At 35.6% G+C, this 27132-nt stretch overlaps 1 protein-coding gene across 1 annotated transcript in view; it reads left to right on the top strand.

The window, feature by feature from the left end:
* LOC135221006 (uncharacterized) overlaps positions 1-27132 on the top strand; it is a 215182-nt gene that overhangs the window by 46004 nt on the left and 142046 nt on the right. Inside the window, 1 exon segment of the mRNA XM_064258722.1 lies at positions 7759-7927. Coding sequence (XP_064114792.1) covers positions 7759-7927 — 169 coding nt within the window.

Here is a 27132-nt window from a genome sequence, read left to right as displayed (position 1 = left end):
GGACTGGGAAGTGGTAACCTTTAAAATTGAAGTCTTGTAATGGATATTACGGTATAAGTGGCAGTATACGTTGGAGTAACCAACGGCAAACAACACATATGTGGGGATGACCAAATAAGAGGTTGTGTCACCATCAAAGAAGAGAGGGAAAATTGGTCCAAGAAGTTCAGGGGGCTAACTGCTGAAGGAATGGAGGGCAGATTTAGACGTCGGAAAATAGGACTGAAAACAATGGAGAAGGACGTAAGACTAGATATTTGAGGCGACAGTTCATCAAGGCACAATGTGTGTTTACATAATAAAAATATGGAATGTTAGTCCATATATATAAAAGTCTAAAACTAAAGAGGTCAACCAGATTGCTTGCAGGAATGTGATCAGACTAGAGACGCTAAAGATGACGTATACAATAAGTATGTAGGCTAAGATAACATGCCGTCACCTGTAGTCATTCAATTGTTTATAAACATTAGTCCAAGCTCCCTGCTTGAGACAACTACCGCCTACGTGATCTGTAGCGTGTCTCATATGATTGTGTGTTCGTATGAAACTATGTCATTTGTATGTATGTTCATATGTTCGAACTACTGTCTGTTCCTTCATAACTTGTAACAGAGATGGTAGACAGGCAGAACAGAGTTAGCTATCGTCATCAGAAGACCTGTACCTCTTTACCTAAGCTTTATCATGTAGAGGAATAGGATTAGCCATCATCATTGGCAGAAGCGATCAAGCTATCGTTATTAGAAGACTTGTACAATCATACCTGATTCTTCACCCATGTAAAACTTCAGAAGAATATATAATTTTTTATACTTAGTGTTTTCTACAAGAACCTCCCTCACCATGAGTTTAACACATCATCGTCGTAACCAAGAAGATAATACCGACTTCGTAAGTGATCTACAAAACCCCAGACACTCCATTGAAGATGGAAGTGCAATACCAACCGACTTAGCGTATAGATTATCGCAAGTCTAACATTACCTCATAGGGCGCCTTATCATACAAGGCACGAGCCCTAATAAATGTCCTCCCAAGGATGTCGCAAGAGTTGCCCTACTGACTGGTTAGGCTTTTTTTTTAGCTTCATAAAATAAAAAATTCTCTTAAGTATCGTGTTTCTGTTACATATGAAAAGTTTTTGAATTTTCTTCCTGCGACGTTCCCCTTTTTAAGATGCGGATCAGTATCTCACGAAGTGTTCAACTCTCTGGCATTTCAACCAATGCGTTTCCTTTTTTTAATATGCGGATCAGTATCTCACGAAGCGTTCAAGTCTCTGCCATTTCCATTTTCTGTCAATTACTTCTTATTTTAAGAAGAGACTTGGAGAGGGCGTTAAGAATCATTTGATTTCTTTGTTATCTGAAATAGCAACAGCTATGACCATCGAGACAGAGCGTTAAGATACTTTCAGTTGACTTTCTATAATCGCAAAAGCTAAAAGATTTTCTGTGTTCTTTACCTTATCGTCACCACCTTGATACTTGAACAGTATCCAGTGTCTAATTTTCACATGAGTTTTCTCTTCAAAATTATCTACATAAATTCAGCACTTTAATAAGTCCTTTTTCATTTTTACGGACTTGTGCGTTATGAACCCTTGACCATCTGCGGTTCATGGACGACAGGTTGGTACCCCAAATCTGTGTGGTCGTAAGTATTTTAAGATTGCAAGATTTCACCCAAGTAATGGATGATCATCTATACGAAATATTTTGAAAACGGATTCTTCTCATTGAGATATAAAATGGCGCTTAAATCGACGATCTTGACTACGCTGAAAGGTCCAGGCACGTTATCCTTGGTCGTTCTCTTCTCTTAATAAACTCTGTTCTGGCGAGTTTCAGAAAATCTCGATATCTCTCTCTCTCTCTCTCTCTCTCTCTCTCTCTCTCTCTCTCTCTCTCTCTCCATCTCGTACACTATCATGTATAAAGTAAAATTGGAATAACTATTTGCATTCCTATTATCGCCTGTTGTAAATGCATAAAGTAGTCGATACGAATGTTTTTAATGTTGACGGTTTGTTTTTGCTTTTAGAATTTAGAATTATGTTGCTTAGAGCGATGTTAAATGATGGAAACTTTCTGGCTACGAACAGAGGCCTTAAAGCAAAATAGCTCTGATATCACAGTCGAACTCAGGTATTTGTAATTAGAATCGATATCCAACCCCCTCTGCCATGTTAACAAAGTCGAATGTTTGCCACACGTAGCCATGTGAAAGGACATTTGTAGCTCGATGTATGTAAATGAATCACGGTAATGTGATAAAGGTTTATAAAATGGCTACGTGCAGCAAGCATTCGACTTTGTTAACAAGGCAGAGGGGGTTAGATTTCGATTCTTATTACAAATACCTGAGTTCGACTGTGATTTGTAAAGTCGAACTTGTAATTCACTTGTAATTCACTTGTAATTCACTTGTTGGCCAAGTCGATAATGTCACTGGAGTCCTGATTTCTCCTGTGTCCGCTGGGCGCTGGTTCGGTTAACATATATGAAAATATATTAATTCCGAGGTAGAGCGAATTGGATATTAAAAGACATTTGTAGCTCGATGTATGTATATGAAGCATGGTGATGTGATAAAAATTCTCATACACACACACACACAAACATATATATATAGATATATATATAATATATCTATATATATATATATATATATATATATATATATATATATATGAACGAACAAAGTTACAGCTACGAAGGAAAACTGAAACATCTCCAATGTTTCCGTTTTCCTTCGTGGCTGTAACTTTGCTCATTCAATCATCAATTTTTTAATTTTTGCGGATTAAAATCAAACACACATAAAATACTACAGTGACCTCTCAGTGTCTCTACTTCCTTATGATGAAATAGCAATTACCGTGTTTAAATTAAAGGCCAAGTATTTCTCCAGGCGTATAATACAAGCAAGAAGGAAACCTTGTTGGAAACCCAGAATGCTGTTAACACATGTGCCAAGTAGGGAACCCAAGCAATGTAGATAAGACATACAATAAATAAACTGAAGTGAAACTCATGACAACCTGCTGAAAAAAAAAAAATATACCAAATTTGGAGCTGGAGCGATTCAACAACTAAAGGGTTTGGAAGGTCGTTCAGCATTTTATTAGCAACATAATAAAATTTATAACACAATATAACTTCCAGAAAAATTTAATACTGTTAGAATTAACAGCAAAAGTAGTACTATGTGGTGGATGGTATATTCTAAGATCTTAATGCAAATAATTATAAGAATTATTCCATAACTAATAATGGATGCACAGTGAGTTAATTGATCGGCAGTGCCAAAAATTTATATAAAGGTTATGGATAAGAAAGTTAATATAACTTAAATTTTTGCCCAACAATTCAAGAGCCAAGGCAGCTGCTCAGGACCAAACACGGGAATAATAGTCAAAACACTTAAGAATAGAATAATTAAAAAAATTTTTTTAATTCATTCAAGTTAGGCAGGTGTTCGAAATTCTTGAAAAACTCAGTATGACCAGTTTGTGCAACACAAGAAATTTGGAATGTCAAATAGAATTTTATTTGAGTTGCATGTATTTTCAGAAATAATTAGGGCAGATTCAGTGTCCTAGACCTGTTAACAATCATGCTTTGAGTATTTTTAGAGTTTTAACTTCATCTCTCATAATACGCACCTTACTATAATTTTGGTTAAATAATTGTTAAGAGGAGCAGCAACATAGGTTCGAACTCAGGAGATGAGTTTAATGCAGAGAGAAGCTTCGTCTGCACAAGTAATAATCATGTTTTCAAGGCTACACTGAGGAGTGTGTATAGTATAGGAAGTAATAGGCCAAGAACAACGCCCCCTTCCCTCTCTCCCTTTTGTATAATATAGGAAGCAATAGGGCCAGGAACAAGCCCCCCCCCCCCCCCCCCCAACACCACCTTTCCCCAACCCTCAAAACCACAAATTACATGTATGTAGTCAATATAGAATTCATCGACAACTACACTTTCCAGTTCATTAATTAAAAATTCTTTTATTATGACAAAAAATGGCTCACAAACTCCCACCTGTCAAGTCTGTAAAAACTGGCCTCATGATTAACACCGCCAGAAGCAGCACCAAAGTCAAGACCAATCACGCGGACCTCATGACCAGAATGTGGAGCATTCTGTTCAGCGAGAGAAATTGAAAGAAGAGCATCACAAGTAACCAAGCAAACTAGGAAATAGATTATGAAATTTACTAGATGACCTCGGAGTCATAGAAAGTGAATTTATAGTTTGGAATGTCACGTGAATTTTTATGTAAGTTGAATGTAGTTTAAAAAATGATTATAATGATCTGGGTACGGCGGATTCAGTGTCCTAGACCTGTTAACAAATGAAATAACATACCAATTCTCCAATAAGTGAATACGAACCCCTTCCGTCTAATTAGCGAAAAACAAGAGACATATTTGTAGTTAAGTAAAACGCAATTTCCTCAGAACACAAAAGGAAAGTACTATTTAGGGCTACACCTCCCTTTCATCTGAAAACTAAACTATAAAAATAAAGTTTAGTTTCAGGGGTAAAAAGTGAACATTTGATGCCGCCTACCAATTATGTCTGTTTTGTATAAAAAATTGGTTCTTTTACTGTCAAATTGTATTAATTTGTACTTGAAGCATAAAAGCTCTTAGTTGGTTATAGATAGTAGTAATTAATCCTTCACTCACATTCAACATATAAGATAACAAAAATATTTTATGACCCAGTAGCTCTTAGAAGAAGACTTGTAAGTTCCTCAGTATACTATAACTAAGCTGTTGTCATGTTCTTCTGGTCCAAAACATAAACACGGAAATTAGGCACGCTATGATATTGCGTCAGACAAGGTGTAAATGAATGAGTGACGATTACTAACGAAGCAGATCAGTGATTATCTGGCCTATACCTGTGGATGCAAATCACAGGTAATTAAGTACTTCCCTGTTATAATGCAGCGCGGCGACCTCATGCGTTAGTGAGCGAATCGGCATATTGTTTTGGTTACTGATCTGCATAATGATGACAGGCTTGTACATACAAATGCGTATTTGTGGATGTCTATATATACAATTATATATATATATATTATAATATATATATATATATATATATATGATCTTTCTGTGAATATATATTATGTATATGTGTGTGTTAATATATAATATAGTATATATATATATATATATATATATAATATATATATATGAGCGTGTGTATTTGTGTGTATATATATATATATATATATGAATATACTGTATGTATGATTGTGTGTAAGGTTCCTACGTATGATTAAGCATACAATGGGGTTCGTGCAATGAAAGGAACTTGGATAATATATTCTAATAATGCATCGAACGTCCTCGAGTACAGAATAGATATTTTTTGCATCAGGCCTCGTGCATTGTAACAAAGCCCATATAGACTTCGTACAGTGGCTGAAATCATAATATATCTTTTCACTGGCTGCAAGTATTGCCTTCTAACTATTTATGACGGTGATTTCCAATTGATGCATATTTAGGAAAAGCCTAAGTTTTCATTTGAGATGTGAAGTGACTTCCCTCTCTCTCTCTCTCTCTCTCTCTCTCTCTCTCTCTCTCTCTCTCTCTCTCTCTCTCTCTCTCTCATAGTCGACCGTCATTGTAATAAAAATGTATGTTTGCCCAAGTTATTCTTATCAGAAGCAAATTATACACTCTTTACTCCAGGCATGACGAGAAAATTGGGATAATTGTTTTATTAGAGTAAGGGAGACAACGTAAATGTTTGCCTCTAAAGGGATGGTCTTCTAAATAAGCTGAAAGAAATCTGACATGATGTAAAATTAGATGAATTAGTAACCTTAACATGACTCCTACATGGAATTTAACGAATAATCATTCTCTCTCTCTCTCTCTCTCTCTCTCTCTCTCTCTCTCTCTCTCTCTCTCTCTCTCTGGTCTATTGATTTCTAAATGCATTTGAGAAAATTACTTACTGCTTCTTATGGGCTTCGATCATTGATTAGTCTTAGGAGTAATGTTACAGACCTTACAGACACTTACATTGTATAGATATAATTTCTGACTACACAAGTGCGTATGTATGTATATATATATATATATATATATATATATATATATATATATATATATATATATATATATATAGTCAGAATATAATAAATTTATTTTTGGTCTTCTTGTATTGGTGACGTTTCGGTGTTCATTCTTTTTACTCATAATATTGCCATTTTAGTAGAGCCATTGTGGAGTGTAAGGGGGATATTTGAATTGCATGCGTAACTCTTGTTTTTTTTTTCCATCTGTCCACCCGCCTGTGGTGTTTGTGTATGGTAACACTGCGTCCCGGGCTTTAGATAGCTGCGGTATGTGTAAGTTTTAGGTAAATAAAAGGATATCTGGGTTTACATTTGCAACTGAAAAGTATTTGAATAATTTACTGTATGCGAATTACACCCTTAATATTCGAAATAGGATATTGTTATTATTGTTGAATGTAAGCTGAATATAACTATCTAAAGCCCGGGACGCAGTGTTACCATACGCAAACACCACATGCTGGTGGACAGATGGACAAAAAACCGAATATAAGTCCAGGAACGGAATATTACTATATCTCAGATCATACTTTAAGCTGGACCCCGGAAAGAAGGGTACAGCTACAAAATGGAATTCCTTTTACAGTAGGTCTAACGCCATCCAATTCAAGACGTGGCAGCGTAGAAGTGTCAAATTTGGTCGCTTCAGAATTCTACTTATGATCTTTTCAGCTTTAGGGAAAATATAGACTTTGCTGTTTCGTATTCAAGATAAATGCTCTTGTTAAAAAAATTTAGTCCACCTTGAAGATGAAAATGAAGTAAGTATCGAAAAGAATGGTTTCTGATAATTCGGTGAGATGTGTTGATATCGTCAGGTAAATGACTAATGAGATGATTATGACTGACCATCATGCGGTGCAATGTAGGCATTACTTAAGGTTCTGTGCAGTATCCCTTCGGCCCTAGCTGCAACCCTCTTTCATTCCTTTTACTGTACCTCCATTCATATTCTTTTTCTTCCGTTTAACTGTCCACCCTCTCGAAACAGTTGATTCATATTGCAGCTGCGAGATCTTCCTCCCGTTACAACTTTCAAACCTTTTAACTGTCAACTTCAGTTTCAGCGCTGAATGGCCTTAGTTGCCCCAGTGCTTGGCATGTATGCCAAAAGTCTATAAATTAATCAACCGGCTAGTGCTGCCCATTTCTTTTATTCATGAATGATTCAAAGCTATCCCAGGACTCACATTTCGTAATGGAAATCCCTTCTAAGTAAAACTAGATTTCAACTTAATAAAAACTTCCCAAACTCACATAGTAAAGAGGAAACTTCAGCATGTTGGAAATTCCCATTTTGGAGAACTTGTCTCTTTGCAATGAGAATTAAGCAATCCTGTTTATTCTCTCTCTCTCTCTCTCTCTCTCTCTCTCTCTCTCTCTCTCTCTCTCTCTCTCTCTCTCCTTGAAAACCAGTTCCTGGTAACCATTATGTACTTGCAAAAGAACAATGGTTACTGGAACTGAGCAAAAGCAAGTTCAAAAAAAGAGAAGAAAATTTACTGCAACATAAGTGAAAGAGAGAGAGAGAGAGCATTTAAACTGAATAGTACTTATGCAAATAGGGAATGAAAATGTAAAATAGAGGATATAAATGATTTTAAAAAATGTGGAAATAACCCAGAGTATTTCTCCCATGTGCAGGGCATCGTTGACCCTAGGTGTGGCGCGCCCTTCGGCAATTTCCCTGACCCTGGCCACTGCAACCGCTACATCTCGTGCTGGGGCGGCAGAGGCTTCTCCCAGAGCTGCGGCAGCAACCTTGTCTTTCATCCGGTCACGAGGAGCTGCCAGTCCGGATCTACTTGTCCAGGTAAAGTAGTAGATGAGCAGTCGTTGTAGTGCCTTAGATCTGTCCTGTAGTTCTTGCACAACTGGAATTTTATATGCTAGTTTTTGTTTACACGATCAGGACGTTTTTTTTAGCTGATGATGCATGGAAACAGGTATGGGAGTAGCGGGGTTTGGGGTAGGGAGGGCACTTGGATCCCTCCCTACCCCTCTTAAAAAAAAAAAGAAAAAAAAAACCTACATTGCTTGCTCCGTAACTAGAAACCAGTTACAAATTCTTGAAAAAAAAATAAATAATAGAATATATGCAAAAAAAACAATCCACCCCACAACCTTCCTCCAGTACACTAACAGGGATCCATGCAACGCCCCTGGAGACAGGTTCGTTTTTATTTTTTCATTGCCCTTTGTTGTGGTTATTGTCGTTCTAGATTAATCTGGCTTTACCGGTATGGTCCATTGCTCCTAAGCAGGTCTTCTATGTGTTTGTTATTATTTGCATAGATGTGATCTCTTGTCCTCAGTCTTAACCTTGTTTGTTCCTTGCTGAATGTTTGTCAGTGTAAGGGTTTCGCTTTTGCAGACGAGTCGGTATAAGTATGTGAAAGATACCCTGCATATGTTTGTTCGCAGAATTGTTTATATTTCACAAGTGTGGTCATGTTAATAAATAAGTCTGTACAAATGTTTTCTATGTGTGACTGCACGCGTTTCAAAACATATCAGTTAATACATCATTAAAGATAAGCATAGTATGAAATTCATATTGTATCTCACCTTTTGCAGATTATTTTTTATCAGCGTAGCAACACCTCCATTAAATGCTAATTTAATCTTTTTTCAACATTCCCTTTTTGTTGAATGTTTTTTTTTATAGTGGAGCTATTCAAATGAGCTGGTACGGCAGTTGAAGTAAGGAAACTGAATTTGCTTGTTATATTTTTTAATCAGGTAGCTTGTAACTAACTACTGACCTTACAGCAAAGTATTACTGATTGTAGAGAGAGAGAGAGAGAGAGAGAGAGAGAGAGAGAGAGAGAGAGAGAGAGAAACTGCAGAGTAAGAGAAACCTTTAAATCGGTGCTTATGTAGCCAACCTTACAAAGCGTAAAATATGCAAGACACTCATGTCCAGAAATGCCTCAGGAAGTTGTACCTGGTGTTGTAGAATGAACGAACTAATCTTTGCTCTTTATTTAATTTCAAAGTAAGAAATTGTTCAGATTTTAAATTCTTCGAAAACAAAAGTTCATACGATTACATTTTAAACAGGCACATAATAATGTTTCAAAAGTGCTTCATCATCGAGGTCATACTCCTTATCATGAGAATATATAAGGGTGATATTACTCGGGATTTGGCTCCGATATTCAGAAAAGCATCCTGTGTGTAATCAGGAAGTTGGTGCGGATAATACTGTTACTCAAAAGATCGATTTGAACTTTGTCCTGGTGTGGGTGTCTACCCGGCTTTGTTGAGGGGTAGGGTCAGTCTTTATAAACAATAATTACACTTTGCGTCATTTCTAATAATAACTTAAGTCCCTATTTTAGTAAATCTGGTGCCGGTCATTTTAGCATTTAGTTATTATTGTATAATATAGGCTATGTATTTAATCATCGTGAAAGATTACTCAGTGATCTGCAATGATACAGTTGGAATCATTAGTCCCAAACGATTCAGACGCATAATAATGTACGATTATTGAAAATAAATAACACTACCGCTGTCATAGAGGTTAGGGGTCAATTTCTGCAGTGCTTTTGAACAGATTATTTTTTAATAGATCATTTTAATAACGACATAATTTTACATATAAATTAAGATTGATCTTTATGTAGGTTTAGGCATTTCCCCATGAAAGACATACTGAGATCTATGACGGTTTTGAACAATTTCTGTAAAATACTGGTGGCCATTATTTGATACAAACTGCATTATATATATATATAGATATATATATATATATATATATATATATATAGATAATTATGATTTACCCTTGTCCACTCATAATATTTTAGAACTGGTTAAACTCTGCATTTGTGATTCTGTTTTTACTTTTGATGACAAATTCTATACACAAAAATTTGGTATGGCAATGGAGAATCCTCCTTTTCACCTGTTTTTAAGTAAGTTTATGCCATGGAGTTTTTTTTTCAAACAAGATTTTTTACCCTAAGTATTTTTGCCCTTATGGGGTTCTGTGGTTTTTAGATATGTAGATGATATTTTTTGCATATGGCCTCCAACCGAAAATGTAAATGCATTTCTCTTTAAACTGAACAATTTGGTACCTTCCATTAATTTTACTTGTGAAGAAGAACGTGATGGTTGTCTTTCATTTTGGATGTAAATGTCCACCGTACTCTAAATGGCTTCAAATAGTCAGTGTATAAAAAACCTACAATGTAAATTCATACATTCACTATTATTCTAACCATAGCAATCAAGTTAAGAATGCTACTTTTTCTTCCATGTTTTTAAGAACCTTACGTATCTGCAGCCCGGAATTTCTTCAGGTTAGAATTTGAAAATATTTTAAACATATCGGCAAAATTAAAATACCCTGAATATTTTATTGAATGTGCTTTGCAAAAAGCACAACAAACTTTTTATTCTGTAACTACGAGAGAATGGCTTTTAATAATGATAATGTGCTTATTTTACCATATAATGACCTCCAAGTTTTTGCAAGAATTTTCATAGTAATGTTGTTTTTAAATTTTCAAATACATTGAAAAACATACTAATAAGGAATTCTCCCAGAGTTTCTCAGGGCTGCATTCACGGGGTTCCTTGCATGAACTGCAAGTGTTTTATATCGGAACAATCTGGGAAGGGACTGGACACCAGAATTAAACGACATAGATATAGTGTGAGAACAGGACAAATGTCGAATGCTTTGTTTTAACACATTAATAATTTTAATCACATGATTCATTAGGAGGGGGCAACAGTTGTTTTATATTGTGATAATATAACTCGTAGGAATATTATTGAATCTGCTTTTATTAAGTATCACGGGGACTTAATGAATGTAAGCCAGGGTATGTACAAACTGGAAACATTTGTTGTTAACGAGATTTGTAGGGTTGTTTCTTTTTAATCACCTGTTGAGCTGTACTGTACCTGCTGTACTGGTTTTAACCTGACTTTGAATACTTGTTTTTCAATTTTTTCAGTTTTTATGATTAGTTGTTAGATGTTCTCTGTGTTTTTAGCATTGTACCTCGAAAATGTGTTGAAATAACACGAAAGCGCTCGGTACTACTTCTGGCAAAGAAGGGTACAGATGCGCTTGAATGAGTGTTTGAGCTCCTGATCAGGGCTGCCGTTCAAGCTGGCTTAACATTTTACAGAATACTGTCCTGTAACGTATAACTAAAAATATCGCTTGAAACATCAATTCAATTAACAATTCACTCTTTTAAAAGTACAAACCGCTTCAGACTCAAATCCTTTCGCTATGTTATGTAGGCTTATCTACACCGCAACATAACGGTTTTCTTTTTTATTAAGATCATTCACGTTCCAATTGGTAATGGAAGAAAAAGGCACATTAAATAACAACACTAATCTACTTAATAGGTCTTATTTTCCTGTTCTAGCTGTTATTCTCAAGGTCAAATGAGATTGGTATAATACTCATTCCCTTTAAAGACTGACACCAAGACCTCATCAGTTTTTTTTTATTTTAAGTGTGATTCAAAAGAATGACCCATATTTCATGATTAAATATTTTATGAAGGAACAATAGCAAAAAAATAAAACTTATAATACAAGTGTTTCTACTAACAGTCAAGTTTTATTTCACATGTTACAAGTGCTCAATATGGCCACCCCTTGCGGCACGAACAACATCAATACGATATGAGAATTCTTCCCAAACACTTTGAAGCACATCAGGACCATTGAATTGATGCGCTGTTGTTATTCGATGTTTTAAGTTTTCCAAGGTCAGTTGGCAATGGGTGGAAACAAAAAGAAGCCGTTTTTCATTTAAAATGCTCCAACTGATAAGCTCCAGTGGGGAGGCGCCCCATCTGGAAAACTTAAAACATCGAATAACAACAGCGATCAATTCAATTGATCCTGATGTGCTTCAACGTGTTTGGGAAGAATTCTCATGTCGTATTGATGTTGTTCGTGCCGCAAGGGGTGGCCATATTGAGCACTTGTAACATGTGAAATCAAACTTGACTGTTAGTAGAACACTTGTATTATAAGTTTTATTTTTTGCTATTGTTCCTTCATAAAATATTTAATCATGAAATAGGGTCATTCTTTTTGAATCACCCATATATATATCGAATATTTAAAATAAAACTGATGAGGTCTGTGGTCAGTCTTTAAAGGGAATGAGTATTATACCAATCTCATTTGACCTTGAGAATAACCGCTAGAACAGGAAAATAAGACCTATTAAGTAGATTGGTGTTGTTATTTAATGTGCCTTTTTCTTCCATTACCAATTGGAACGTGAATGATCTTTAAAATAAAAAAGAAAACCGTTATGTTGCGGTGTAGATAAGCCTACATAACATCGCGAAAGGATTTGAGTATGAAGCGGTTTGTACTTTTTAAAGAGTGAATTGTTAATTGAGATGTTTCAAGCGATATTTTTAGCTATACGTTACAGGACAGTATTCTGTAAAATGTTAAAGCCAGCTTGAACGGCAGCCCTGATCAGGAGCTCAAACACTCATACAAGCGCATCTGTACCCTTCTTTGCCAGCACAAGCAACTGAGATTTCAAATGACCTTAAAGTAATGTGTATTTTATCGACGTCGAATTGACACTGGGGCTCAGATCCTCAAGAATCAGTCGACAAGGTTAAAGTAAATAAATTACGGATCACTATTTAATGAGGTAATTTTTAAAGCCAACCTGGGACTAAAAAGACAGATGCCTGTGTAATTATGTAAACAAACGTACAGGCATCTGTAAAAAATATAAGCCACTAGGAACACGAGAGGAAAATTATTGTGAAAAATTTGATATCGTGACGTGAACACAGTAGTAGACTTCAGATAGGAAATGCTGGGGAAGAGGTAGATACACTGACAGATAGGGAGGTTACGTTATGTTCAAGACGGGAAAGAAAAATCTTCAGGTACATCTGGATTGCAAGTGTGCTTGTCTTGTGCCTGTGTCTGTGCGTGTGTGGGTGTGGGTGTGTGTGTGTGTGTGCTATAGCGAGAGAGAGAGAGAGAGAGAGAGAGAGAGAGAGAGAGAGAGAGTGTAAATGCTTGTAATCCCCGAAGGGTAACTCATCTCTGCTGCTTCTCTACCTTTCAACGGGACACAGTGGAAACCAGTCACGAACACTGCCACTTTGCGCAACCACTCGGCGACCTTTTGGCAAGTCTCGTTTTAAGGGGATGATGATAATACGGCCTTTTCAAGGGAACAGAAGTGAACGATGCTCGCTGCTCATACGTCTCTCCCCGATGCAGATAACGGGAAAATGTAATTGTGTCCGTCTTGTAACAAACAGGGCTTAGTGGCTTGCGTTTTCAAGCGATGAGATAATGTTTCTCATGTACGTAGTTTGGGGAGTGGATGTTGATTGCTCTCTCTCTCTCTCTCTCTCTCTCTCTCTCTCTCTCTCTCTCTATATATATATATATATATATATATATATATAATATATATATATATATATATATATATATATATATATATAAATATATATATATATATATATACAATATATATGTACGTATGTATATATTGTAGAAGGAAGCACGATACGGTGTTTTTATTGCATGTATATATATATATATATATATATATATATATTATATATATATATATATATATATGTATATATATATACACTATTTAAATTCATATATATATATGTGTGTGTGTGTATTTTTAAGTATGTATGTATATATATATATATATATATATATATATATATATATATATATATATATATATATATTTATTATCTTGAAGAACGCTCTTTGGTTGGGTACTTGTCAGATTGCAGTTTTTGCCTAAACAGTTACAGCGTGTAATACGTTCTGGGAAAACAAATGTCAAAGCATTATCTCTATTTTTACCCTTGTCTTAATTTTCTGTATCATAACAACCACCCCACCACCCCCCCTCCCCCCACCTTTTTTTTTTTTCTTTCTTTTTCTTTTTTTGCCCAGGCAGTTGCATTCTTCCGGTCCCGTTTTGCCCAAGACTGTATTCCCAACAGCCATTGCTAAGAATATCGTTTCCCTTTTAACGGGACGAATCTTGAATGGAAATTGCTCGTTTGCTGACGATTACCTCCCAGGCTCCATATTTCATGGATTTTTTCCCCCAAGTCGTGTGACGTCATGCCTTGGAAACACTTCATGGAAATTTCCTGATAAGTGACATGATGCATTTGTACACAAACATTTTTTCCCTTTTTTTTACGCTATATTTTTTCTCTTTTTTTCAATTTGGCTTCATCAAACCGTGCTCCAAACTTTAAGGGAGATTCCGATTACCGGACAACTTTACAAGTTCTTTAATATATATATATATATATATATATATATATATATATATATATATATATCTTATAGATAGATAGATAGATAGATATGATATAGATAGATATATCAGTAATATATCTATATGTAGTACATATATATATCTACACACACACATGTATATATGTGTATATATATTATATATATATATATATATATATATATATATATATACTTCAAATTCTCTCTCTCTACTCTCTCTCTCTCTCTCTCTCTCTCTCTCTCATAAACACACACACAACACAATGCAGTGATCGAAGTAACAGGTGGTCCTAGTGAAGTTGTTAGACATGTCAGTACCATTTTTTTTTCTCGAGTCACCTTGGGATCCCATTGCGTAGCTTTAAAGTCCCGATAACACATTTTTTTGCATTCGCCTCGTGCTTTCTATTCTTGATACTTCCCCGTTCCTTATATTAATTATGGCTTGTTTTTATCTTTGCTTGGTTAGCTGCAGTCTTTACATTTGGATATTTGCTTCCTCTTCCGGGCATTTAAAAAGGTCTTTCTTTGACCATTAAATGTAAAGTGAGCGATCGTCGTATATTCGTTTAATGTTCTTTGATTATTTCAGTCAATATACTTAGTAGAGGCTTAATGAAATTCTTTCGCATTTCCGTATACATATTTCATCTCCCATGCTTATTCTTCTTCATAAAATGTCAATTCCCTTTTCCAAGCAGTTTAACTTCCTGGTAAATTTTCGCCGAGCCAAACGCTCATCTTCGCGTCACGCATTCCGAAATAATTACGCTGGTAACAACTAGGCTCCCTAATATTAAAGCTACCGCAAGACATTATGTTTGATAGATAATAAGCTTCCGAAACGTGCGGTTAGTGGGGTAAATAGAATATATTTTTCTAATAAATAAATAAATAAAAATCGCTAAACTTCGATTTATGTTGATGTTTCTGCAAGTTTGAAAATATCTGGCTCTAATGCGTAATGATTCCACATTCTGTGTATGATGTATTACAATGCTTGCTAAGTAATAGCCAGTTTCACATGTTCAAGAGATTCTTTTCCTTACGCTCAGTCTTCATGTCTGAGCCTTACCAGTTTGAAGGTTCGTCATTTCAAATATTCGAAAAAAAAAGTTTTTTTTTTTTTTTTTTTTTTTTTTTTTTTTTTTTTTGCTTACTCGGGAAGTAAGCCTACGAACTACTTTGTTGTTTTGTTGTTGTTTTTCTTTTTGGGTGGGTAGGAAAGTTCTTTGGAAATGCCTAGAAAGGTCTGAAAAAGGTGTTTCGCGTTGAGTTAAAGGTACGGGAATATTAGGATAGGATATTTATGATAAATTTATTAGAATTATAGTGTAAAAAAAAAATAATGTGCATTTTGTAAATTTATTAGAATGATAGTGTAAAAAATAATGTGTAAAAAAATAATGAGCGTTGTGAAATAACGCTCTATTTGACCGTAAATTTTAGTACGTTTTAATTCACGTTGAAAGTTAGGAGCATAATGTTTACAACTTATTCGTGAGGGGAAAATCATGCACGCGTCCCGAGTAAGCTGGAGGTAAGATCACGCTTTTTTTTTTTTTTAACTTCTTTGTTCCTGTCGTAAAATGTGGTTAGGGAGAGATGATGCAATACTCATTTACGGCTGCTGGACATTTTTTTTTTTTACAATTATCATGAAGTTTGTTGAACGTTAAGGTAAGGCTATCAAGGTAATCATATTTTAAAAGGAAAAAAAGAAATATTACGTTACACAGTAATATCGTCACATTATATCCGAAATAATATATATATGTAAATATATATATATATATATATATATATTATATATATATATATATATGTATATATAGTATAAGTATAGTTCGTTTTTGTACTTATTAAATTAATTTTAGATATAATGGGACAATAATACTGCCTAATGAAACATTTCTTTTTCTTAAAATATGTTTATCTTATATAATAAAATAAAAAGACTTAATGACACACACACACACACACACACACACATATATATATATATGTGTGTATATATATATTATATTATTTATTATATATATATAGTTTATATATATATAATAATTTATTTATGTACGTGTGTGTGTGTGAGCATGTTTGTGATAGCTGAATCATAAGTCACGCTAATTCGGTAGTTCTCGTTTGCTTCCAGGAAAACGCTGTGGATGATACCTACTTCTTCTTCTGCCCCGAAGTTTCTTATTATGTGAATTTATAATGGTTATTAGCTATAACATCCGGATGCACATCGAACGGCTGATATACCATAGATTCGTTTCAATTAAATTGAATGTGAAGGTTCTTGTTACATATCAGTTAAAGATAGATCGAATGATAAGAATCCGCTGGTAGCCATTTTTTGATTTACGAATATCAACTGACTTTTGAGTTCTGGTTGGACTGTCCTCTAATCTCTCTCTCTCGTCTCTCTCTCTTTCTCTCTCTCTCTCTCTCTCTCTTAGGTACAATCATTCATACGACAATAGATCAGCGGAATATCTTTGTTGTTTTCTTAGTCACTCAACATTCCTTAATGCAGTGGTTTCCAACCTTTTCTAATTCTCACCCCCCTTCATTGAATGGCACATTATCTGCGGCCCCCCCCCACCCCCCTCCCACTTCTTTTAAATACTGTAATTTACTGGTATAGTCGGCACATGTCAATAATTCACAATATATATATATATATATATATATATAGATATAAGTATATATTATATAATATAATATTAATATAATATATAAAATCATATATGTATATATAAGCTTACCTTCACTAGTGTAATCAGTGCAATATGCATATTTGCAAAACGTTGCTTCGTTATCTTTTATAAATTGTCTAATACATAATTAATTCCTTAATGTAGAATTTGAAGTAGTATATATATTTAGACAACTAAATTTCATATTCATATCTGAAATATTTTCTCAGAATTGTGAAATTCTGAATTCTCCATCATAATTTAATAGTTTCAGATATAATTATCCTCTCAAGCATTTGCGGAACCCCCCCCCCCCCCGTGTGTATATTTGATATATAAAATTATATATATATATATATATTATATGTGTGTGTGTGTGGGTGTGTGGGTTGTGTGAGCGTGTGTATACGTATATATATATATATATATAATATATATATATATAGTATATATATGTTATATATATATATATATATATATATATATATATATATATATATATATATATATATGTATAATGCATTGCGTGTGTTTGTGCGGGTGCTTGCGTGGGCGTTTGAGATTGCCGTTTTGGAAGCATGATAATTCTCACAACTTTTGAATGAATAGCAAAATTACTCATGAGAGAAAAGCACAATGATGTCCGTGCAGCACGTGCGTGACGGTCATAAACGTGAAGCCGACATGTGCAGGAAGAAACGAGACAATATTTGATACTTCTCATTTTTTAAATAATTTTCTGGATAAGTTATTTAAAAGGAGAAAAGTATACTCGATTCTGATATCATATAAGATAAGGTAAGAGAGAGAGAGAGAGAGAGAGAGAGAGAGAGAGAGAGAGAGAGAGAGAGAGAGTGGGAAAGGATAGTCTTTCAGTGCCCACTCTCCTCTTTTATTTTCGACCTTTCTAAATTCATTGAGTACACACACACATACACACACAAAACATCCTGCTTAATTCAGTTGCCAACAATTTTTCTCTTTATGTTTGATTTTGATGTATATAGATTTTTGGCATTGTGTCAAGCACTGGGGGCACTAAGGTCATTCAGCGCTGAAACGGAAATTGACAGTGAAAGGTTTGAAAGGTGCATCAGGAGGAAACCCTCGTAGTTGCACTATGCAACAATTGTCAGGAGAGGGTGGACAGTAAGATGGAAGAAAGAGAATATGAACGGAGGTACAGTAAAAGGAACGAAAGTGGTGGCAGCTAAGGGCCGAAGGGGCGCTGCAAAGAACCTTAAGTAATGCCTACATTGCACCGAATGAGGTGAACTGACGGCGCTACCCCCTCTGGGGTTTCTCTTTATAGTATATTTATTGATGTACGCCTATCTCCAAAATAAGATGTTTCCAAAGATACATTATTCATAGCTTTCCTTTTACCATTGCAATGCGTTTCCTTTAAGTGAAGTGTATAGTAGCAAGAAACCAGTAAACGGTCTTGAAAAGTAATTTATTACAATTATTAGCGATGACTTCATATAAAGATGTTTTTGCTCTCGTTTATGAGGCTGAAAACCCCTAATCATTCTTGATTCGGTCCTTAATTTTCTAGAATAGATGTCCCCTTTATGTGCCCTTGCGCATTCTCTCCCTTGATTTCAATATTTTTATAACCTATATTCTTCATGTATTTGCTGATACTTAAGTTTATTAGCTGGCTCACTTGTACAACTTACATCCTCATAAGATTAAGCACTGTTTCTTAACCAAGTGAGACATTGTTGCACCACAGACCTCAAATAATTATGAATAAAAGTTTGTACGTAATCACATCGGTAAAAAGTGTAGTATGGGCTCAACCACATCAATTTTACGAAATCATTACGGAGAGACGATCAAGTAATTAATTACGGAGCCATACCATGTACATGATTACCAGGTAAAAAGCAAGAGTACGGGCTCCATATCCTTCTTGCAGTACTCGCCCCAACCGCGAATGGAGTATTGATTTACGATCTTGTTGTTATATAAGAACTTAACCTTCACTTCAAAGTTATTTTGCGGTTTTTAGGTAAACAGCCCAGCTGTTGGTAAATTTACCGCGCTTAATTGTAGATTACGCAAAAAGAAATTTTTTTCTCCCTCTCTCTCTCTCTCTCAGCTAGTCTGCATTGTTTGCACGTTAACTACTGAGCAATCTCGGCAGTTTTTGTTGGCTCCTTATTGTTCTCGCAGTGACATAGAATCGGATATTTACTCAGCTTCTTTTGTACAATTTTCAGAGGGAACTGCGCTGTTTCTTTGGCTCTTATGCAAAAATGAAGCTTTTACTTAAGTACATATGAATTAAAGACAGCTTTTTGGAAATTTGAGAAAATGTATTAAGGTAATGAATGCTAGAAATTTATGAAACTGTGTAACTGTTTATCAAGTTGGTCATGATTCTCAACATGCATAATGCCATGTATATATATCCCGTTGTGTGGTTTAGATGAATGCGGTGGCTGTGCATGACTGTATTGGTATTTTACATGCATGAGGTAACTAATAAGTAAATAATAGGCATTATATAAATGATAAATTAATGTAATTATATATATATCTTATACATATTTGAATGATAAACAGTGTCAAATGTATTGATCAAGCAGTGTAAAAAGTATAAATGAGCAAGTAACGTAATATGTATAAATTATCAATTAATCTTATTCAGGTAAATGATCAAGTAATGTAAAATATGTAAATGACTAAGTAAAGTAAATATATAAAATATATGAAAAATAAAGCAATGTAAAGCCTAAATGTTCAAATGTTCACATGATGTAAAATATGAACACGTAAGTTTAAAACAAATCGCCCAAACCAATGATTGCATTGTTGGGATATCCTTTCTGGCGTCTCGCATTTTCCCCGTATACCAGGAAATGCAGAGAACTTCCCCCCAGGAGGCAGAGGGAGGCAGACAGACGTCGGATGAGGAAACGATCCGAGCCTGAGTGGTGGCGTTCATTCACACGTTTTTCCACTTTTTTTTCTTTTTCTAAAAAGAAGAGCGGGGTTGGGGGGGGGGGGGGTGGATGTCGTGCAAGGAATTAGGACGTTCATGCACTGGAAAACAAACCTCATGATGATGATGATGATGATCCCGAGAGTAATTAAAAGGACGTTCGTGGCTCGACTGAACGATGTTGTTGGAGTGATTTTGTAGGAGGGATTTTGTAGGACTCTCAGGAGACTCCACGAAGGATGAGATGTTGTTGGAAGCATATTCTTTCCGGTTTTGTCTTTCGATGATATATAAAAAATTCGTCATTGAGAGAGAGAGAGAGAGAGAGAGGAGAGAGAGAGAGAGAGAGATAGGGTTGTTGCTGGTATGGTACGGGAATTAGTCTGATATTTCAATTTATCGACAGCCCTAATATATACTCTTTTTACTTTTTCTAGAAGATATTAGTATCTTTAGCGGCGACAAAAAATATTCATGAGATGGAAGCGAGTAAAAAGAGCTGCATCTTCCAGCCATTTAACACTTGCATGTGAGCTTTTGGTTAATATCTTGAAATTTATATGGCGGCTCTGAAAATGTAAAAATGAAATGGGAAATTAAATAGAGTAGTGCAAGCTTAAGGCGTGTTTCAGTATTCTAGTGTATAATACTTAACATCATGTTTTAGTATTCCTTTCACTGAAAGCCTAGAAATGCGAAATAGGAGAGCAATGAAGAGATTCTCCTTTCCCAAGTAAGTTTCAAACAGACAGACGAAATGAGAATGAGGTTAGGACTAAACTATTGCTGTAGGAATATATACTTCTTTGAAAGTTTATCCCTTAGTCGAGGTAGTTTCTTTTCTTTATGAAGCTTTTCCAGGTATTTCTAACTTGCATTGAACGGCTCGTTTAAAAATTTGCTTTTGCAGATATTTCACGGAGGGATGCCTTCTCTGACTATAGCCCTCCCTATCCGGACTTGGGAGAGATGAAAAGCAAAATCACTGTCAAGACTAGCAATACAAAGCTATAGACCATAAACTCGCGGCAAGTGCACTCCATGAGGCAAGTTTCTCCGGCTCACATTCGTAGCCACGGACCAAATTCTTCACAAAGACCTGGATTCCCCTTCCCCTAGAAATCTCCATCAAATTTTTACATTTTCTGAAGTCCGGTCAGAAGAAATCTTACAATTTAGCATCCCTCGATTTCCTCTTCTTGTTGCTTCGCATTCTTGGCTTGTCCTGTTGGCCTGGTGCCGTAAGCGCGCCACACGCTGTGCACTGTAGGCATTACTTGAGGTTCTTTGCAACGCCCCCTCGGGCCGTAGCTGCAACCCTTTTCATCCCGTTTACGTTACCTCCACTCATATTCTCTTTCTTGCATCTTACGTCCAACCCCTTCCTTACAATTGTTTCGTAGTGAACTGCGAGGTTTTCCTCTTGTTATACCTTTCAAACCTTTTTACTATATATATCCCTTCGGCGCTGAATGACCTCACAGGTCCCAGCGCTTGGCCTTTGGCTTATATATTTTATATTCCATTCCATTCACCTCCTTGGCTCTCTCGCTCTTCTTTCTGTGCCTGGTCCTCCTTCCTTCCCTCTGCACACACATGTCATGTTCGAATCTCATATTGGGAGGAAAATGCCTTTATTTGCTCCTCATTTGGATATGAGGTCTTGCAATTGAAAGAATTTCTAAAAATATCAAAATATGATATTAGAAAGTCGTTGTGGCTTAGAACTTGAAAAGCACTTCAATTTTTTATGCTTTGGCAACGGCCATGTCTCGCCTGTATTTCAAAATTACCTGCAATTTGTCATATAAATGTACAAAACAGTTTAGATACATTCTGAGCCTTCTTGGTAGTATAGTGGGTTAATACTGACTTCTTTCTCCCAGAAAAAGTGCATTTAAGTTTTACTTGGTAAATGGAGTTTCTTCGTTTATTTCGTATTTGAGATTTCAAGGCACTGAGTGAAGAGTTTGTCCAGAAATATTAGGAAATCGAGTAGATTGAGGGCCACGTGTGTGAGTGTGTATGTTTGTGCGTGTGTGTGTATGTTTGTGTGCGTGCGCGCATGTGAGACGTATCCACTCAATAGAGTTGATTCTAGATTAAACAAGACAACTGTCATTGCCATATCCATTTTGTAACTGCCTAGTCAAGGATGAACCTTTTTCTCAAAAAAATGTTAGGCATTATATATATATATATATATATATATATATATATATATATATATATATATATATATATATATATATATATATATATACATACATATATTTGAATCAGAAAAACACTCAGCCTAATACAAACAATACAAATTTGTATATACCTTATGTTAATTCATATGCACCTCAAGATAATGTACACCTCATATCTGTAAGCGAATTATATAAAACAATCAGATCTTTGTATGAAAACTGACAAAGTTGTGTGTATAAGTCTTTTCAATCTTTTCTAGGTTTGATTTCAACAATTTCCTATAGTACCGTGGTTCACTGTTTGTTACGGTAACCCCTTAACCTAGATATCCACTATTTCATGGATCTTTTCTTTGCCGAAAGGCTACTATACTGATGTCGTGCGAGGGACAAATTTTACACATAGCTTGTGATGTATAACTATCATTTTCAAGCGGCTGATTCAGTACGATGGTGACTTAAGTGAAACCTTCTGCTGTGACAAGGATTGGCGAAGTCCTTTACCAAGGATCATGTGTCCACAGGACTGCCTACATTCCCAAAAATTGACGTTTCGGAGCCTAAAAACGAAACAATTGGAAAACAGAACCTGCTGGAAGAAGATGGAAATAACCAAAGCAGGCAGAGTTGCTTGACATGACAAAACATTGACGAACAAGGCATGTGAACCTCCATCCAGAGCCATTGTTGCGCTCCCGTGCCAGTGACCTTGGGACGAAGTGGCACGCTCCGTCTGCTGCGCAGAGGAACAAGTAGTTTATTTACGCTCCTATAAGTCCTCTGACATCCATCTAAGGCTGCTCGCCCTTGGTCATCGCTTGTGACTCGGGACCTTCCCTCCATTTCCTTTATATTCTGATATCTTGTTTTTTTGTTTCTGTATATCTTTTTTCCTTTCTTTGTAGACCCTGTTGGTGATGGACTAGATTTTATATGTGAACTTGTTTTATTTTTTTATGGAGGTCTTTTACTATTGGGAGCGTTCTTTAGTGACTTTTATTCCGTGCTTGCTGATTGTCATGAACGGCTTTTTCTGTCTGTAAATGTATTTCTTAATTATACCACACTTCTTTAGTAAGATGCAAAGAGGACTTTTTATCCTTTGGAGAATAAGTGGTTTAAACAGTTGCCATTTACAAGTGCATCATATTACACTTTCACTGTGATCACTGATACCTGATTATTTACTACGTGAATTTCTCCCCCCCCCCCCCTTTTTTTTTTATAGCTAAAAAACGTTTACTACCATTCGTCTTTCCTTAACCATCACTTACCACTTTGATTTAGAGGGTTGAACTGTGAGCCACCTCCTCTACGATATTGACTCATTTACAGCTTTCCTTTCTTCCTCTCCATTCCAGTTTTGGAATTTTATCTCTTATGTATTTGTTGTGTCATTTTTTCCCTGAAAGCCAAATTTTTATTACATGCTAACATTCTCTCTCTCTCTCTCTCTCTCTCTCTCTCTCTCTTTGCATCAGATAAGTTCCTTTCCCAAGTGTCTTGATAAAAGAACGTGTTTTCTCGGATTACCTCTAATAACGCGTTATTTTACTCTAGATATTTCACGTAGCAAGGTGATTCATTATGCAATTACAAAAGGGTAACGATTTTCACCCTAATCCGAATTATTAAGCGGATATATACATAATATATATGTAGCACCTGTAGATATACAGTCATAATTGTTCATATATACATTATTTTGTGAGTGGTTGATTAAGACATGCCTGGATGACCAGCTGTCTGGGTGAGGGCTAGATTTCTATAGATGAGAGAAATAATTTTTCCAGTGCTTTAAGATTGGGGAGGTAGACAGTTGAAAGAAAAACTGATAGGAGAAGAGTAGTGTGATGGTTTCATCAATAACAGTGGTGGATCAATTTTTTTTAATTAAAATATTTTATGAGAAGTTTGAAGTCAAAGAAAAACGCCGCATTTAGCATAGGTAGACCTATAAAAAGCTTATAATGGAATCAGTAGAGGAGATGTAGAGGATTATGGTATAGAAGATGATTTGTTGGAAGGTATAAATGCGTGTCATGGTGGACGAAAGAAAGTGTACGTTGGAATATGAAGATGGTATAAAAGGTGGGTCTGAGACAAGGTGTATTATGCCTTTATGGCCTTTCAGTATCTTTCTAGCTGGAGTGATGCCAAAAACCAGAGACAAGAGATTAGACGTACGTGAAAAATGATAGAATAAGAAATTGAATCGTAAATTTGGTGAGGGAATGGTTGATATTAATAGATAATACAACACTGATTAGGACTAGTGGGGAGAAATTTCAAAAACTAGTGGAAAAGTCTTGAGGTGTGTGCTGGAGCAAAAAACTGAGAATAAATGAGAGCAAGGGTAAGGTTATATGATAAACAAGGACCAGAAAAGTAGAATAATGAATGCTAGCATGAATGGCTGGAGAGTGGACGAATGACTGACTGGGTGAGGGAGATGAGTCACCGAATATGTGAAGCAAGGGAGGCAGCAGGGTGTGCAAGAGAGACTTGAAGAACTTGGAAACCGTGGTGAGAATATACGAAGGGGTGGTTGTGCTAACTCTCCTTACTAAAAGGAGGAATGATGAATGCTGTTTGCTCAGTATATATGGTACAAGAAGAATTGAAAGGATTAGGAGTCAGGTGATACTTAGTTGTGTAAAGGCTAGTGTACGTGTGAGAAGATGTTTATAAGTGTTCTTGATGCTTTGGCGAAATAGTAGAGAGAAGTAGGACCCAAAAATGCTGAATAAATGGGATAAAAGAGGTATTGGGAAAGAAGGGTCCCTTTACATCTGGGAAGCGCAAGTGTGCACAAGATATCTGCGGATGTATCAAGAGACTAATTTGGAAGTTTATTGCATAGGGGTTGCATTCGTGGTCTGTGATTTTAAATTATGACATTGGCAGTGACCATTGTGTAGTCTCTTCTAGAACCACCCCGTGTTAAGGGAAATGGTCCAGTGTTGAAGGTATATATATATGTATACATTTATTTATATAATGTATGTATACATATATATGTATATATGTATCTATACTAATATATATATATATATATATATATATATATATATATATATATATATAACTTTGGAATACTGTGTATTAGGAATCTCAGCGGAAGTAAATTTTACTTAATAAAAGTGTGACAGCACCTTGAAACAAATTGATTACTTTCAGTCGATGTTGCAAGAAACTTTTCCCAGTCACCGTCTCGAAATTTCTAATAATTTGACAGGCCAACTTATGTGGAGATTAGCAAAGGTATATGATGAAAATATATATTGGAAAGAGAGAGAGAAAGAGAGAGAGAGAACGAGAGAGAGAGAGAGAGAGAGAGAGAGAGAGAGATATCAGTGGGAAAAACTCAAAAAACCGTGAAAGACGAATGAGGAGACAAGTTCACAATTGTGATTTATGACTGATCCATTATGTTGATGAGTTAGCGATATTTTCTGTAACAGTGAATTTTCTCCGAGATTCTTAGCGTTAGTCGTTTAACAGAAAACTCGTAAGAAGTGGAGGCAAATGCACACAAGAAGGATCTTCAGTTACGTACCCGATTGTATTCACGCGAAAGATTTCTTTAGTGTTAATTTTAGAAACATACGAAATTTTCTTCATGATATATAGTATTTTTCGGTATATAAGAGGCACCTGTGTACAAAGCAGACTTGTTTATAAGGTTGTCGTGAGAAGAAAAAAAAATTGCATATTCAGATAACTGAATTTACGGTAAATTAGGTGTGTTAATTTCACTTTTGTTTGTCACATAACTAAGTCCTAGGTGCCTTTGAGGTGGTTACAGATTTCACAAGGTTTAAACCCCGTAGGAGCGGTAATGCCGTCAGTGCACCTCATTAGGTGCAATGTAGATATTACTTAAGATTCCTTGCAGCGTCCCGTCGGCCCCTTGCTCCAACTACTTTCATTCCTTTTACTGTACCTCCGTTCATATTCTCTTTCTTCAGTCTTATTGTCCACCCTCTCCTAACAATTGTTTCATTGTGCAACTGCGAGGTTTTCCTTCTGTCACACCTTTTTAATCTTTTACTGTCAATTTCCGTTTGAGCGCTGAATGGCCTTAGTTACCCCGGTGCTTGGCATTATGCCAAAAATCTATATAAGTCAAATCAATTCATAAGGTTTAAATGTCATTATAGTTAACGTAATTGGTATAGATGTTAGTCTGATAATAAAAAATTTGCTTACTCACCTCAAATACCTTTTAGATTTCTTCGATTTAATAAAAGAATGTCGATCAGCATGTTTCAGAGGTAAAGCATTATTCATCCATCATAAAAACCTTCAAATTCACGTGCATCGCTGCATTCACAGTTCACTGAAATCTATGTCCGAAGGTTCCCCTCGTGTCTGAGTCATCACTTTCCTCACACTAAATATTATTTTCACTACTATCCAGGTTGAGAGTTGCGTATTCTATGTTTCCTAGTGGACTTCGCTCGTATATGAGTCTTTTTTCACAATTGTGATCAATTTACAAATAAGCATGACTCTTTCATTGTCAGGACATCGTGTAACAGCTTACCGTTTGCAGATAGTTCGTCGTATAAACAATATTCTTGAAATATGACAACACAAAACCTCAAGAAATTCTTCGTCATGATCATAGCAGGTTAAAGAAAAAAAAGTCGACCATCGGTTCATTGAACGCCGAGGGCAAGCAGTTTAGCAACACGTTCTCATTCTTTTTTTTTTCAGAAAAATTTTAGTCCCCTTAGGACCAACAGTTTCTGTGTTCATAAACTGCCTATAAGACCCTATCTTGAATGAGGAAGAAATATAATTAAAAAGGAAATGGAAACGTAAATTCCTAGCCATTATGTGGTGT

The sequence above is a fragment of the Macrobrachium nipponense genome, chromosome 2 (genome assembly GCF_015104395.2).
Source record: "Macrobrachium nipponense isolate FS-2020 chromosome 2, ASM1510439v2, whole genome shotgun sequence".
NCBI lineage: Eukaryota > Metazoa > Arthropoda > Malacostraca > Decapoda > Palaemonidae > Macrobrachium > Macrobrachium nipponense.
This window is presented reverse-complemented; position numbering and strand designations above follow the sequence as displayed.